Consider the following 16523-nt stretch of genomic DNA (forward strand, 5'->3'; position numbering starts at 1 on the left):
AATTATGCCAACAACAGCATGCATATTTTTTGAGGCAAAATTTTCATCAAGATAGGGCAACTGTTGGGTCTTGTTAGATTCGCTTAAAATTCAATCCGATCATGGATCATGTTTCAGCAGGCTGCCTGCAGATTTTAGTTTCCGATCTCCAAATCTGACAAAGGTTGTATTTTGTGTATTCAATCTTGGTGTCGCAATCTAAAAAGAGAATTGATTTTCACTCTTTTTAGTTTCTTCAACACCTCTTTATTTTTGACAATTGAACTGAATTAATCAAATAGAAACAGACAAGATTAAATAGGAGTAGAGCTAAAAAATGCGTGTTTATCATTTCTATATAAATATGAAAATTTTGTGGTTAAACTTGAAAACCCTTAAAACCATGGAGTATCAAATAACCATTTAATTGTACCAACCGCAACCGGTGTGCCAAAACAAAAAAAAAATTGCGCCTTGAGTTTACAAGAAAGGGTGAGCGATGAGTATGTCGACTTTGCAGGCTCTAGTTTATAACTTAGATGGTACGAGTTTCCTACCACACGGCACTCCTCAATAAACATTACCATGTAGAGAAAAGCTCACATATATTAAAACTTTGTTAGACGAAAGCACCAAAATGACAATGAATCCGTTCCAAGTAAGTCATTCTCCAACTTTAGTGTCATATGACGTATTTCTCAAGGTTGGGTTGGTTTCCTTAATCTCATCTCATGTACTTGCTAACCATTTTACCCTAGGGTAATATTGTCATTTACCACTCGGGTAAAATTTGATATCTGAAAATAGTAAAAAGGGTGGGTTAAGCAAGGACGCCCTTACCAACTGACCGATATACATTACCACCGTGGAGAAGCTTTAGGGTTTAGCGCGACTAATCGGTCACCCTTCTCAGTAGAATCCGGTCACCAAATTTGTGGTTTAGCTTACCTGTACATACATATTAGCGCCACAACACTGGCCAACACAAAACGATTGATTAGCGCCACAAAACCGGCCAGAACAGAACGATTGATTAGCGCCACAAAACCGGCCAAAACAGAAACAAGGGTTGCTGCTACAAGTTGATCCTCCTATTGCTAAGAGCTATTCACTTGTTAAGATTAATGGTTAGCCATGTACGGCAGCTTCAACTTCTACCTCCTCAGGCTCCTCGTCCGTTGCTGAGATTAACGAAGCAGACTGAATCTTTCCAGCATGATCAAGCCGCATCAAAATAACTCCCCTGAAAACATGTATATCGATATAAAATATATATGTAATACTAGCACGATTACAACCACGGCCACAATAAGAGAATAAGCATTTGACTTTTTGACACATGCAAATCCTATTGTTCGATTGTACTGGTATTTAAATTGAAATTTCAGAATATAAGGAAAGAAAAAACCAAAGTTGAAGTCTACCTTGCATAGCGGGACTGTATTGAAATATCCCGCACCTTAATTCTGTTGACTGTGCCACTTTGGCTTACTAAAACCACTTGTTCATCGCTTTCTCCATCTTCTGTTAATTTACATTCAAGTTAAAAACGGCTCCAGAGAACACTCGTAGCCATCAGAGTATAGACTAAAAATTAATTTACAAATATCACCTGCCACAGAGAACCCGACCACAAAAACTGCTGCCAAGCGATCCTCTAAGGCAAACTATTACAGAGCAGGGAAAAAGGAATGAGCCCAAAAGCTGAAGACAAAGAACAGATCACAAAGCTTTCAACAAAGAATTTTATATAATCATACGCATACCTTGTACCCTATCAGACCAACCCTATTCAACCGGGAGGAGTGAAATCTGCTTAAGGGAACACGCTTTCCATATCCACTCTCAGACACAAATAACAACCACGGTCCCTTCAGACTTCTAGTACTGTAGAAAAATAAACACAAAACATAAGATTAACATATCAGATAATTCTGGTTACACTGCTCTGGAGAATTATTGATTCCAATAACTAGGGTCAACTCACCTTTAGGTCATGGTAATTATATCATTGGTTACAGCTTTAACCCATGCTATTTTTAACCTCCCTCCAGCCATTTGTTTGCTCAATTTAAACTATTGGTTCTCGGTATTTAGCCCACAAGTAGGTCTATAGTACAAATGACCCACTCATGTCGAATGACTCTACCTCTGATTGTTTGCTAATCAACCCCTACCCTAAATTTGGTTTATTTTATTTCTTAATCTAACTTGCCTTCAATCCCACCATCACTTCCACTTTCTAACTACAGATTGCCCAAAACTGTCAACATTCTCTCCCTTTTCTTGATAAATGAGAAGCCACTCAGATTGGGTGGAACCCAAACATCCAAGAAAATTTTATTACTAGGTTTTGGTCAGTCAAGCTAACCCAGCACCCCTAAAGTCCAGTATCACGCTGATCAACAATTAGTTAATAACAAGCTAGAAACAACTCAATTTTATTTCTAAAGAAAATTACGTGTCTTGGGGAGCTTCAGACACCCTCTCCAAGTCTTTCCACATGGCTGCTGGTATAATGTCCACGCTAGCCATCTTATCCCCCTCTCTAAGTCTCATGGCCACAGCGCCCCTAGTGTTTCTCCCTTGTGCTCGAATCTGGTACAGAACATGAAAGGATGCAAAATGGTAAGTAAAAGTATCCTTCAAGGATTTTTACATCAATGTTAGATAAATTTTGAGATAATTTCTGTTGAATGACCACGGATTGGAGCACAGATAGTACTAGCCATGTACTAGTCACATTAAACACGATGATAAATTCCCCAGATAAAAACTCTCACAACTTCCCTAACCTATATTTGAACTAAGCAACAGTAACGGCACAGCCCTTGGCATTACTTGACATCCAATATAATGAAAAAATAATAAAAAGCTATCCATGAAGGCTATCTAAAAAATTAAAACACTGATAACATAACCGAACTCCAAATTCAACTGTTATACACTACAAAGCACTTTGACATAACAGAAGGATGACTTAGATCAAAGGTAATCATGATGCAGATGCATCTAGAAGACATTGGTTTACTTGCATCTCTTGAAAGTAACATAAGCATGACTCAGGTGAAAAACAGAGTTTTCCAGAAGCAGCATCAGTATGACCCGCATAAATCTTCTTGAAACTATTTACAACATGCTAGCATTGAAATCATTTAGGTAATTTCTTTTTTGGTCAAGAATTTTATTTTCTCACTTTCAAAATATATACAATTTTGTTAAGGACATAAGCTTTCCAAATTGCCTCCACTTCTGCGGTTTTTGTATCAATGCTTTGTGTACATACAAACAAACTACAGGAATTGATTTAACTATATTAATATGTGAACAAGAAAACAAAATCAAACAAGAAAACAAAATCAATCATAGGTAACTTTTGTTTCAGAACTCTATTGGAATCGCATGTATATCCTCTTATTCTTCCTGTAACTTTCTTTCTATATGATTATATGATATGATGAATCTTACTTAACATTACCCTATCATATCCTTACTTAACATTATCCTATCATATCATATCCAAACTTATTTTAAAGTAGTGCAAATTAACCATGTTGTTTGTACCCTTACACCACCTTATACAAAGCAGTTTTGCATAAAAAATAAAATAAAAATTAGCAGTTTTGCAAGCTCCGATTCTTGCTGTTGCAATGTGGCAAATCATGTTTCAGGCAAACACTGATCGGAAATAAGTTCTGGACTTAAATAATAAAATGATCTTCTTTCAGTGGTCATGAATAACTAGAGTGCCTCCTCAGAGAGGTGAAAGAAAATAGTTGTAGTAGTGCTAGTAATTACAAAAATAGTATCAATAGTTTTAGTAATAGTTGTAAAAGTTAAAAAATGTCATAGAGGTTTGAACTGCAAATGAATGTATGAACGAGAAGGAAATTGCTGTATACTTACAATACCAGAGGAACTTAAGATGACCATTCCATTCTGAGAAGCCATTGCTACAAGGTCATCATTTGTGCAGCAACGAACCCATTTCAGTTCATCACCAGGAACCTGTCACATAAATGATGAGCCGTGAGCCAAAAGAAAATTTTATGGATGACCAGTAATCAAGACTAAATCGGCGAAAGAGGACAAACCAATTGGATTGCTATGATTCCTGTTGACCTGATTGACGAAAAAGAACTCAAAGAGACCTTCTTGATGTAGCCATTTACTGTAAGCATAAGTAGAAATTGATCTTCAGCAAATTCACTCACAGGAATAACAGAAGTAATCCTTTCGCCATCCGAGAGTGCTAAGATCTGGCTCCAGTGTAAAAACAATGATAATCATAAGTAACTTTTAATAGAATGTCGAGAAAGGGGTGATTGATTAGTAAAAGCCAAGGACAAAAGGTAAATTACCTGAACCAATGGCGTCCCAGCAGCTGTGCGGGTGCATTCAGGAATTTTATACGCACGACCAGAGTAAACTGTTCCTTTATCACTGCAAAACAATTTTTGTAAGTCATCCATCACCAAAATGAACTACATGGGATGCAAGGAAGTTAGAAGTAAAATCTAGATAAAACCAAACAAACAAATTTGAAATGTATAACAATTCTAATTCTGGAACCAGATGGAAATGTCCACTCAAATTAAAAGTACAACAGAAGATTCCTTGTTAACTTTCAATGGGCAGACCATAGGGCATGACTCCAAGAACTAGGTTTGCAGTCTTTTAGGATTAGGAGCTCCCAAATCAAATGCAACTCTATAAAGAAAAGATTTCAGCCAAGTGACACCCTTACAAGCACCAGTAAAAGCAATTAACATTACAGAATGTCAAATCTACATTTATTCATTGTCCATTGATGATTTATCAATATGTTTTCAACAACTTGATATTTTCTGGGATTCCGCATGAAGTAGGCTATAATTAGTAAATGCATACAGAACAAGTTGGAAGCCTGTGAAAATCATTACTGTTTTTATCTTCCAACATCCTATGTGACGACAGTGAACAAGTAGATGCATAGGGGCACATCATGATGCGCCAGATATAACCATACAAGGAACTAATCCATACATCAAACCAGACGGGGAACTAACTCAAATATAGAGTATTGTGATATGAAGTGCAAGACAATAAAAACTTGGTTAGAGGGAAATAATAAGGAGACGCATGCCAAAAATAGGTTATTAAACGGGACAGAGCCCAAGCTAAAGACAAATGCATGTCTCAAAATCTGGATTCAATCAGCTTTCTCAGTTCGAGCCTTCTAGGTTAACTGAATTGATGTAGGTTGTGATTAATAACCTGTTACATGATTCACATGTTTTATGCAACATATTGTGTGGGCTGTGAGTCAGTGGTTAACTGATACTTTGTACCACATATTGATGAATAATTCATGGGATGAGATCAGTATGCAGTTTAAGTATGTTTCACGTGCATAGTACCTAAGTTCCTATGCGGTGGCAGTGAAGAAAATTCATGCGCATGAAGAAAATTCCACTTGGTGGCAGTGAAGAAAATTCCAGTTGGAACAACAAAGACTATAGGGCCTTACAGTGTCTCATCATGTTGAATGATGTGAACTTACCATTGTGATAATTAACATTGCTAATGATAAGAACAAAAGTATTGGATCTAGTCAATGTTTTAAAAAACTAGTATTGAGAGTAGCCAAGGCCCTTTTTGGGCAGGGCTATCAAGAAAACACCTCTGCCAAGCAGGAGTGGGCTATATGCTCGTCTAGGTGTTGTCGAGGCACCACCTGAGCGTTTGATTCTTTTTAAAAACAAACACTGCCCAAACCCAAAACAACGTCGTTTTGGGCAGGGTTCTTATAAAGCTCAAACTCGTCTCTCTCACAGTCTCTCTCACACCTCAAGGATATTGCCTAGGTGAGGCTATCCATCAAACACCTTGGCTTTGCCTTTGCCTTTTAAAACATTGGATCTAGTTCTACTTCTCCAAATACCACTTTAGCAAAGGAAGTATTATTTTTTCAACATCAGCACGGAAAGCGCAAGAGTGCACCACATTACGATACTAAGTACCACTTTATAAGTCCTCAAGTACATATATAGAGTTCCAAATGTCAATTCTTCAAATAATTAGACAAAGTTAGGGAGAGAAGTACCTGAAGTATAGAACATGATCATGCGCGCGACAAACAATAAAGTCTGACATTGCATCGTTTACCCTCAATTTCCCAACAGATTTACCAATGGTTCCTCTATTTTGAAGATTGAAAGTGTTAGGTTTCATCCGCTTAACATAGCCTTTTTCACTGAAGGCCTGAAAATTATATGCAAAGAAAATTTGAAGAAAGAAACAAGAAGTACAAATGGTTTATTTATTTTATATTTTCTTTGGAAAAACGGCCAAAATGTAATTCCATGAAAAAGATGATGTTAGCATTTACCAAAAGCATTTCTTCATTAGGAATAACATCTATGTCATCAACGTGGCCACCATCACTGTCCTCCAACACTGAACGCCTCAGACTGGAAAACTTGCTTTTTAACTCGTTTGCTTCTTGTTCAATCAACTAATTAAAAGAAAAATAAAAAAGCATTCTAATTCAAACTGAACCATAAATGTCACATAAATGTTTCCCTTTTTCAGTACAGAATGTTTCATAATAATGGGACAAATAAAATACCTTCCCTATAAACTAGGATAGCTTAAGATCATTTAAAACCACTTCTAAACAAGGGTACAGAAAATAATAATATCTAGAAGTGAAAAAGATACGAAGGCAGCCTATGCACCAATTATTTTCACAATAGCTTTAATTAATCCTCAAGATCCCACTCCCAACCCACCAATTAACTGCATTCTACACTTCCCCAAAATAAAATACAAGGGTGGACAAGAAGTCCACAAAAGCATAAACAGAAGCAGGATAAACAGCAAAATCACCCTGCAACATAGAAACTAAACTAAAACTCCACAAAACCAACTGATAGCAGCATTCCACAAAATCAAAAAGCGAAAACAGAAGCAATAGCTTATAGTATTTGCTAATACCTTGATTTTACTGAATGTAATGGATTGAAGTGTGAAGGTCATTAAGCTTTGATAGAAAGACAAGGTAATTGTTTTAAGAATTTCAGTTTACTTTCTATCTTTTGCATAGTATTATACAGAAGAAAAAAGCATACATATTATATGATTGTCTATAATACAGGAGTTTATTTCGTAGAGCTAAAAAGCATGCAAATGGTGTGAACACTTCAATAAAAAAGTATACATGTAATACTTAATAACTATAACACCAAATCCAAGATGAGTCCAACTGGGCTATAACCTTAGCCTAATTAGGCAGAGGTAGGGCTAGCAAATAAGAGGAAAATCTATGCAGTCCCTGTACCATATGACTGGAAAATGCACATGCACCTTTGCAATACACGCAACCAATTGGAATTAGATTTTTACCTGTAACATGGATTTCTTGCTTGACAATAGTTCTTCTAATTTTGAAATTTGCTCCTTTAACGATTCACTTTCATTTACAAACTTTTTCCTCTGCACAATATGAAGAACAGGATAAGAAATTAAGGAGCAATGCCTCTCATTAAGCAATCAAACAATGCATTTGAATGGCAAGACTATTATGCACCTCAAGCTGGGTAATTCTTCTTAGACTAATATCTAATATAGCTTCAGCTTGTTTCTCAGAAAGACTGAACTCTGTAAAAGAGAATACGAGAGAATATTAGTGCTTTGACCCACGCCTACTGCTGAATAACAGCCATTACAATTAAGTAAATGATATGAAAACAAACTGAAAAAATTTTCACAGTTGATGACAATAAGGAAACTCAGGAACCTGCTAAGGTGTAAGCTGACATTGCATCTGGACATATATATGGCTTCACAAAAATTATTTATGCACTTTTAAAACTAGCGCATCCAACCCAAAATCCATTGGCAGATTTTACACACAGTTGATCAAGCTCAGATATCCATTTGAGAAAAAAAGAAAATAACATATCAGGTTATGGACCGAATAAAAAGTTCGAATTCCAGAGATGATAGAACTCCAAATGTCAAAGAAACTAAATGCCAAATCCAGGACATCAAGGAAATGTGAAATAATTGAAAAACATGATTAGATTAACTGTTACTGAATTGGAATTCTAGCCTATTTCATAAAAAGCCTCGCTAAGCGAGGCACTAACGAAACCTTACCCCTAAAAACCAAATTAGACAAAAATAAAAGCTCACTGAATGGTTCTGACTGATTAAACCATCAGTGTCCGTAACTTTTATTGCACTAAACCCCAAATAAGTGCCAAAATAATTATGTTAGCAAAGGGAAGTCCACAAAACCGAAGCAAGAAAACATAAACAACACAAAAAATTAGATATCCAGAAAAACAGAAGTTTAATGACAATGATGGAATACCATGTCTCAGTTCTTTTCAAGCATAATTTATCTACTTAAGTTGAAGATAAGGAAAAACCCAAAAGCATAGGGGAGCTTACCAGTCCTTAAACCAGCTGATGCAACTGCATTGCTTGAAGCTTCCCTTAGTATATGAATTACTGAATCCAAATTATCAAGGCCCACAACAATGCCCTATTTCAACGAAGACATACATATGAACAATGAGTCTGCAGTGTAGTATGGATATATCAAATTGGAGTCATGATAACACAGCAGCGCATAAAGACAAGCTAGAATAATATGAAATGCAATGGGAAAAAGAATGAAGTCTTCTCCAAGTTCCCACCTGTGGTTTAGAGAACAGATCCAACCACATACATGGATGTCCACAAATCTCTATATTATAATTACGACAACTTAAGAATATGTTCATTAGAATTAGGAAAAAGACTAGCATACCTCAACAATATGTCTTCTGTCCTGTGCTTGTGAAAGTTTGAACTTAGCACGTCTCTCGACAACAGAGCATCTGAAGTCTAAGAATGCCTGTCAACATTTAATAAACAAAGTAATATTGATCACAGCCTTAACATATAAGAAATTGAGAACCTTGTATCAAGGCAACTACCAATATCTTAATGCTAGAATATGATAATCTCTATAAGACAATGGTTGAAAATAGATTAATCATCAATACTTAGGAGTGATGAGCCAAATTAGGAGTGATGAACCAAATATCAATCATTAATTGCATGAACCAAATATCAACCATTAGTTGCATGCTTTAGAACCAAAAAGAATAAAATTAAAACAGTAACAAGATAGGTTTGAGTTAAGAAAATTTATCCAAGAAGTCACATAAAATCCCTGCAAAATTATCTATCAAATCAGACATCTAAATTTCCCAATGACTGCTGTGGTGACTAGACTTATAATAGGGGCAGGGGAACTAAATGGCAAATAACATTTAAACCAGGGGCCTCAAGAATCTGAACTACCCAACCGTCCAAGTGAAATATTTCTGAATTTTGAAGAAGTTTGCCATTAATGTAAGTATAGTTTGTCAAAACCAGCCCACCCTACTATGTATTGAAGTCAACTACACTTTAGAAAAAGTTTACTTATAAGGAATAGGAATTTGAACCACTTTGATTCTTGAGTTACCCGCGTTTACCTAAATATGGGTAAGGGAATCATTTTACTCCTTAATTTTCCCGTGTTTACTTACACGTAAGGAATTGGAAAAGTGCAAGTTTTTCCTTAAAATTCATAATCAAATACCTAAAAATAAGGAATTAAATCGAATAGGAAGGGCTAGTTGATTTGATTCTCTTTCCTTACTTCTTCTATTTGTACGCTCTCCTATTCATTCATTTTTCGATTTCCGTTAAGTAAACATGCCCTCAGTGTAAAACCATAAAACCGAAATAAATTCAACTATAAAGTAGCAACTAATGAACCAACATCAGCCCAATTAGCACTAAGTAAGACATGAATTCTTAAGGGGGAAAAGGAATCCGGCAAAAAAAATTCTTAAAAGAATTTACCCACAATAAACCAAAAACAACAGTCAAGTTTTCGAAGAGAATTTGAAGAAAACTTTTGCTTACGCATTCTATCTCCTATGATAATAATATATGCACAAGTGAAAAAAATAGAACAGTTGTTGGGCATCCATACTATAAAGATCAAACATAGGTACCTGCAGCAATTCCTTTAGACCCATCTGCTTAGGTTGCCCATTATGAATACTGTGAATAATAAAAAATACTAAATGAAAATCCAAGTATTGTGATGAATCACGTGAGCAGGAAAAATTCAATGTAATTTTCAGAAAGAGGAAACCAAAGTTCAGGAACACCAGAATCATTTCGAAGGAAGAAATTCAGCCCATGGGATTGTTTATTAAATATATTGTGACATTGCAATAAAGGCTACATTGGACACTTCACCACTTTGGTTCTAAACAACTTCCCAATTATACATGTATAGATGATGTCAAATCTAAAGATAGACCACGATATAAAAATCGAAAATATTTGACAATATTTCTCTGATATTTCTGGTTTACAATGAAGAACTAATGGCAGTTTTCAGCCATCTGATGCAAGCATGGTCAACAAGTATTCCACAAGTTCACAGAATTAATTACCTTGTGTTTGTCCAATTGTATCTACCATTACCATATACAGCGTTTCATACGGAAACAAAACTTAATAACCTAAACTCATTACTTCTCATTGAACCTTTCTCATTTTGCAATAAGACATGTATGTTTAGTTGGTTGTTGCATTTATCACCCCATCCTTGTGGACATTACAACGGCTTTCATCAAATTTGCCCTCAAGATATCCCAAGTCCCAACAACGTTGAAACAAATACAATGAAAACCCATAAGGCCCTGAGCCTTGAAAACCATGGCTCTGTGTTTAATTTGATCAGACAGCCTTGTAAACCACTACCAACAATTGAGATATTTATTTTACTAGCTTTAACTGAAATAACTTAATCCAACAACAATAGACTAATTTCATTTTTGTTACGAAATTAGTATATAAGTAGGAGTTTCAACCATATATCTTGGTTCCTTGAAGTCATAACATTTGAGAAATAATAATCGCTTTCAAGGAAAAATATCAAGTTTCAATTTTAGCTCAAAAAGCCAGCTAGAGCTGTATAGGGAAAAAAATGCATGCACCAGTCAAGAACCAAGAGCCAGAAATCTCAACTCTCTACCTATATTCATGGTTATTGAGAAAGATATCACTCACCCCACCATGTTACAACTAAAACTGCATTGAAGAGAAGTGAGGCGATAGAGATTATTTAAAACAATTGATGGATCGGATCCTCGCTTAAGCTGAAAAGAGGATGGAAACAGATCACAATCAATTGCAGAATAATTTTTTAGTATTTGACAAGAACAGCATACCATTTTACAAACTAAATTTCCCATAGTATGTGAGTTCTTCAGCATGTTTGTATTTAAAAGCTACAAGCTACACAGGGCAGCACACCGCATAAAACAAATTTCATACCTCAATGACTACACGCATTCCTGAACGATCACTTTCGTCCCTAATATCACTTATGCCTTCCAAAATCTGAAGGAAGAAAAAAGAAAAAATAATTAAAGAAAAGGGAAACATGAAAGGAACAAAAAAGCGATGACAATTAACAACAGTGTATGATCTTATTACTTTAAGTGAAGAATGCACTTTTTAATGATCGTTTACTTCTTGCAAGAATGTCACCTTATTTTCCACAAGTTCAGCTATCTTCTCCACAAGAGCTGCTTTGTTGGTTTGGTAAGGGATCTAATTTATTCGCAGAGCAGAAAATCCATAACATAAGAAACTCTTTGATGAAAACTAAGAATATGCATATTTAATGCAAACTATACAATACGACCAAGATAGTTACCTCTTTTATGATAATTGCATTTCTCTTTGTTTTAGAATCAAGCAATTCAACATCAGTTTTCCCTCTTACAACAATACGTCCTTTTCCAGTTCGATATGCGTCCAAGATTCTTGAAGAAATGAGCGTATGTTAAAAAATTAATGAATGCATTAGGAAGCAGTCAGCTAAGAAAAAGGGATAACTATGCCACCATGGCATTCCTATATTTCTCTCAAACTTATTTGATATCTTCAATCACAGTAGGTCCACTATTCTTCTCTGTTGTTCAGACAAATGTAATAAAACTGTCAACTACAAACATAGTAATATAGCCCCATGAAAATAGCAGCAAGTGTGTAATATAAGGCATATCAGTTATCACCACTTTCCATCACCACATTGAATTTTACTGCATCCCTCTAGAAACAAACTATTCAAGCGAAAACGTTGAAAATGATAAAAACTAGTAAAAACCAAGGAAAGAGCTATTAAAAGGAGGATGCTATCCATATCTCATATGCGCATATTAGAATAGACCATGTTTCTAATTGCAAACTATAACTGGTTCCCACTTACCCAAGGTTACCCATAATCAGTCCTCCAGTTGGAAAATCGGGTCCTGGCATGTATTCTAGTAATTCTTGCAACTACCACAGGGAAAACAAAACGTCAAAAATTCAAAAGGCAAAATGAAAGGGAAAATAAAGAAACCACAAAAAGAAAAGACAAATAGAATAAAAGTTCTTTTTAGTTGAATCGAGGGTTCAGAATATGCCCAATGAAGCCTCTTACTTCTATGAAGAAAAGTGATAGGAATGGTAGTCATACTTAAACGTTAACGTGTATGTCACAATAAGTGAGATGCTTTAATATCAAAGTTTCAAATCATCCTAAAGGATGGCTCAACTTCAAGAGCAATCCGAAATATATCAAAACCCATTGTAGCCCATAGTTATATTTGTAATTGCTGCATTTCTACAAATCAATAGATGTAGTTTTGAATGGAAAATGTGTTAAAAGTTTGTTTGACAGAACAAGGGTTCTAGCACAGATATAGGATGAAAGTATATCCATCAACGGTGTCAGTGGAACAAGAGCTGCCACTGTGTGAGAAAAAGATAGAAACAATAATGCGGCTGGAGATAAAAGAAGAGGAGGTCAAGCTCTGTTACATTCAGTTGGGTTTTGTTAACGGACTAAATTTTATTGTTTACAATGAAAGTTTTTTTCCCCAACAATACGTTGTGAAAGTCATTTGAAGGATACAACACATATTTATAGGTATTATCAACATGCACTATTAACCAATTTAAAGTAAAACAGAATTTCTACTTTTCAAAAGAATAACTGTAATATACCTAAACATATATGAAAAAGAAAAGATAAAAAAAAAAGCTTTAACCACTTACCGTAGCTTCTGGATTGTGAAGTAATACGCTAAGAACATCTACCAATTCCCCAAGATTATGCGGAGGAATGTTGGTTGCCATGCCAACCTGAAAATATATATACCCATATGTGAATAATATATATACACACACAATTACTGAAGAAGAACAAGAACCAAACAGAGGCAGCAGCTTTTGATTATGAAGGACAATGAAATCTTAAAAAAATTACCGCAATCCCAGAAGCACCATTCAGTAATAAAGTTGGAAGTCGAGCAGGTAAAACTGATGGCTCTTTTTGTGAATTATCAAAATTTGGAGTAAAATCAACCTGCACCACATTAATCACATTGTGCACAAACATATTAATGATGCAAGTAGATTAGCTGTATGACTAGATAATGAATGGATCTTACCGTATTTTGATCTAAATCTGCCAATAGCATTGCTTCTGTCAGTGCCTGCAAAAACAAAGCATATGAATGAAAAATGGGACTTATTGAACAAGTAATGCACCATAAATATCAGCATGCCTACTACAATATGATGTCATAACTTTAATAGTTATCAAAAACAAATTTTTTAGGGCCTTATAACAACTTTTAATAAAGATTATTACTGATGACAGAAACTATTCATGATGACACATTTACTTGGACAACCAGCTATGTGGCACAGAGAGGTGGTCATAAAAAAAGCAAAAACGAAAAAAAAAATGCTTTTGAATAATGGTTCACAAACTGCTTGAATATGTATCCGGACTCCAGCACAATGCAACATGTTCACACTCTGCCACTATCCAATGGACATAAAGTTAACACTCTGGATCAAGATCTTTTAACTTTTAAAACACTAAAAAATTATCACAGAATCATTATAATTGACATGCATATCAGAGGGAGAGGGGAAGGGGAAGGGAGAGAGAGAGAGAGAGAGAGAGAGAGAGAGAGAGAGAGAGAACAGAGAGAGAGAGAGAGAGAGAGAGAGAGAGAGAGAGAGAGAAGAGAGGTTGACCGATTGCTGGAGTAAACATGTATGATAAAGAATAGCATGTCAGGACCAATACGGTGTTCAACGTAACTACAACATATGAACATACTTCCAATCTGCATTCCGTGTAACGCATAGCAGCTGCAGGGTCAGCATCAATAGAACCAAAATTCCCATGCCCTTGGATTAGTGGGAATCGTAAGGAGAAATCCTGGAAATATTATTAAAGAAATCAGAACACTTGAATTAACTAATTAAAATTCGATCACATCAGAATTCAGCAAAGAAAAGAAAACTAAAGAGCAAATTCAGCAGAATCCAGAAGCTGGAATTACGGGAAACGAGTTTTCCTTAAGTAATGGCATTTTACTGTAATAACATTAAGGGGATATTCCCAAGTGTACTAGGATACAGAAATTAATATACACAAAGAGAGAAAATCAAAAGATGCAGCAAAGGATGGTGTAGCCTTTCTTGTACACTCAAAGAGTTACCAATGATGTTGAGCTTCTGTTCTCCAGATTGATTACTCTACCGTCAAAAGCTCTTTTTCTTTCCAGCCATAAATACCAAAGACGCACAAGTTTGTTGGTAAGGAAAAACCTTTTCATAAAAAATCCACCAAGAGCAGAAAGAAAAATAACCCATAGAGCTACATCTATATGAAGAAACTAAGATCGAACAAGGCACTGCACCCTTCCAATTTAGTGTAAATGGTCAAGAGAGAAGAAAACTATTAAAATTTGAAAAAACAAAATAATGTCTACTGAACAGATAATCCACCAAAACAACACGTCAACAGAACCTGAACATCAAAGGAAACAGTAGACTTTCTCTCATAATCGGATCCCCAAAACTACAAATTGCAAGCCTGCTTTCCAGGCAATTACATAATAAAATGGCATAGAACAAAACTCAATGACACAGAAGCCAAAAGTGAGGACCAAAATCTGACTTTCCCCATAACACCTCCATCCCCACTTCACTATAATTCTCCAAATCATATTTTCCCCAAACGTTGGGCAAAGTGGTTTCTCAATAACTATTGTGATTACACTTTTCAATAAACTTACAATGTCATCCAGAAAGACATCTTTAAAAAACACACGACAGGCACACAAAGAACCCCAAATAAAGAAAGAACCCATTCAAACGTTTCAGAATAGTTCTACAGAAACTAACTCCTAAAGTTGAGAAAACTCAAAATTTGTAATAAATGAGAAAAATGAAACACTACAAGGCTCAAGGAGGCTACCCAAAAAAAAAAAAAGAGCACATAAGTTGCGGTATTTTGTACATCTACAACTAACATTGCCACTTTAACTTTAGAAATGTATTCACTTGTTGGTTAATAGGAAATGCTATAGTTACCTGAGCCATTCGCACCAAGGAATCATACACGGCAGTGTCTCCATGGGGATGAAATTTTCCTAGAACCTGTATTAAAGCGTGATGATACATGTTAAGTGTAAATGTAAAGATACCGGGGCTTCAAATAAAAGAGAAGTGTCAAAGTATTATTAACCTCTCCAACAACCCTAGCACATTTCTTGAACGGTTTCCGCGATACAATCCCCAATTCGTGCATTGCATACCTGTGGTTCGAGAGAAAGGTAGAATATGAAGCATCAATCTGAGTCTCTGACTAATAATTAGTTTAGATGCCTAAAATTATTAGGGTTATTAGTCCTTTCTTTTCCCTACAGCTTCTCTCAGCAACCAAACAATGTATAATCAAACATCACTTACAAAATCCGGCGGTGCACGGGCTTCAAACCATCACGAACATCGGGCAGGGCGCGGCCGAGCAGGACAGACATAGCGTAGGCCATGTAGGCTTCAGTGGCCTCCTTATGGAGCTCAACGCGGACAATTCTTTCGCTATTCTCGCTTGTGTCCTTAACCAGCACGCTCCCGTTCCCATCTTGCCCCTCGCCGGGGTCATCCTTTTGGGGTTCGTCAAGGAGCCTGGCTTTAATTGGGCGGACGCGGGTCCCGGTGCGGGAGGATGATGCTGAAAGGAAGCGGAGCTCCGAGAGGTTTTGGCGGAGCCCGGAGAGTCGGGTCCGGTTGAGCGGGGCGGCGAGGCGGTAGCGGAGGATGGAGGAAGACAAGCGGAGACCGGAAGCTAGGGACATGGTAGGAGGGTGGAGGGAGACTGACGGTTTCATAGAGATAGGGCAGAAGGCGCCATTTGGGGTTTTGGGGTTTTTAGATTAGAAACTACCCTGGCTTTGCCAATTGCTTTGGAATTTCGAGGGTTGTTGCGCGCCGAGATGGATGGGGTTTCGACTGGGAAGCACGCACGCACGTGACTTTCTAGCTGGAAAAGTTTTAGGTTAATACATAGCGTTCCACTATTCCATGTTTAGGTGTTACTCTAACCATCGGTGAGCGAGATCTCAACTCGTTGGCCAATTTAA

At 36.3% G+C, this 16523-nt stretch overlaps 1 protein-coding gene across 1 annotated transcript; it reads right to left on the reverse strand.

Moving 5' to 3' along the window:
• Positions 1–783: 783 nt before the first annotated feature.
• On the reverse strand, positions 784–16353 carry LOC137747638 (DNA gyrase subunit A, chloroplastic/mitochondrial-like). Its single transcript, XM_068487782.1, has 27 exons — positions 15850–16353; positions 15626–15695; positions 15472–15537; positions 14210–14311; positions 13527–13571; positions 13343–13441; positions 13132–13218; positions 12299–12369; positions 11744–11852; positions 11575–11637; positions 11359–11424; positions 11092–11180; positions 10023–10071; positions 8780–8866; positions 8419–8512; positions 7550–7620; positions 7366–7455; positions 6350–6475; positions 6065–6222; positions 4341–4422; positions 4074–4238; positions 3886–3987; positions 2441–2577; positions 1746–1866; positions 1592–1646; positions 1404–1503; positions 784–1222 (listed from the first exon to the last, which is right to left on the reverse strand). The coding sequence occupies exons 1-27, from the start codon at positions 16269–16271 to the stop codon at positions 1108–1110; spliced, it is 2841 nt and encodes a 946-aa protein (XP_068343883.1). The 5' UTR covers positions 16272–16353; the 3' UTR covers positions 784–1107.
• Positions 16354–16523: the final 170 nt, after the last annotated feature.

This window comes from Pyrus communis, chromosome 10, assembly GCF_963583255.1.
Source record: "Pyrus communis chromosome 10, drPyrComm1.1, whole genome shotgun sequence".
Lineage (NCBI taxonomy): Eukaryota > Viridiplantae > Streptophyta > Magnoliopsida > Rosales > Rosaceae > Pyrus > Pyrus communis.

Bases quoted from the DNA above. Each gene is read 5' to 3' on its own strand.
- LOC137747638 (XM_068487782.1), bottom strand. From the start codon at position 16,271: ATGAAACCGTCAGTCTCCCTCCACCCTCCTACCATGTCCCTAGCTTCC. The intron at 14,312-15,471 runs GTAACTATAGCA...TAATATTTCCAG, and splicing joins CCTTGGTGCGAATGGCTCAG to GATTTCTCCTTACGATTCCC. The intron at 4,239-4,340 runs GTAATTTACCTT...CACTGGAGCCAG, and splicing joins CTGGGACGCCATTGGTTCAG to ATCTTAGCACTCTCGGATGG.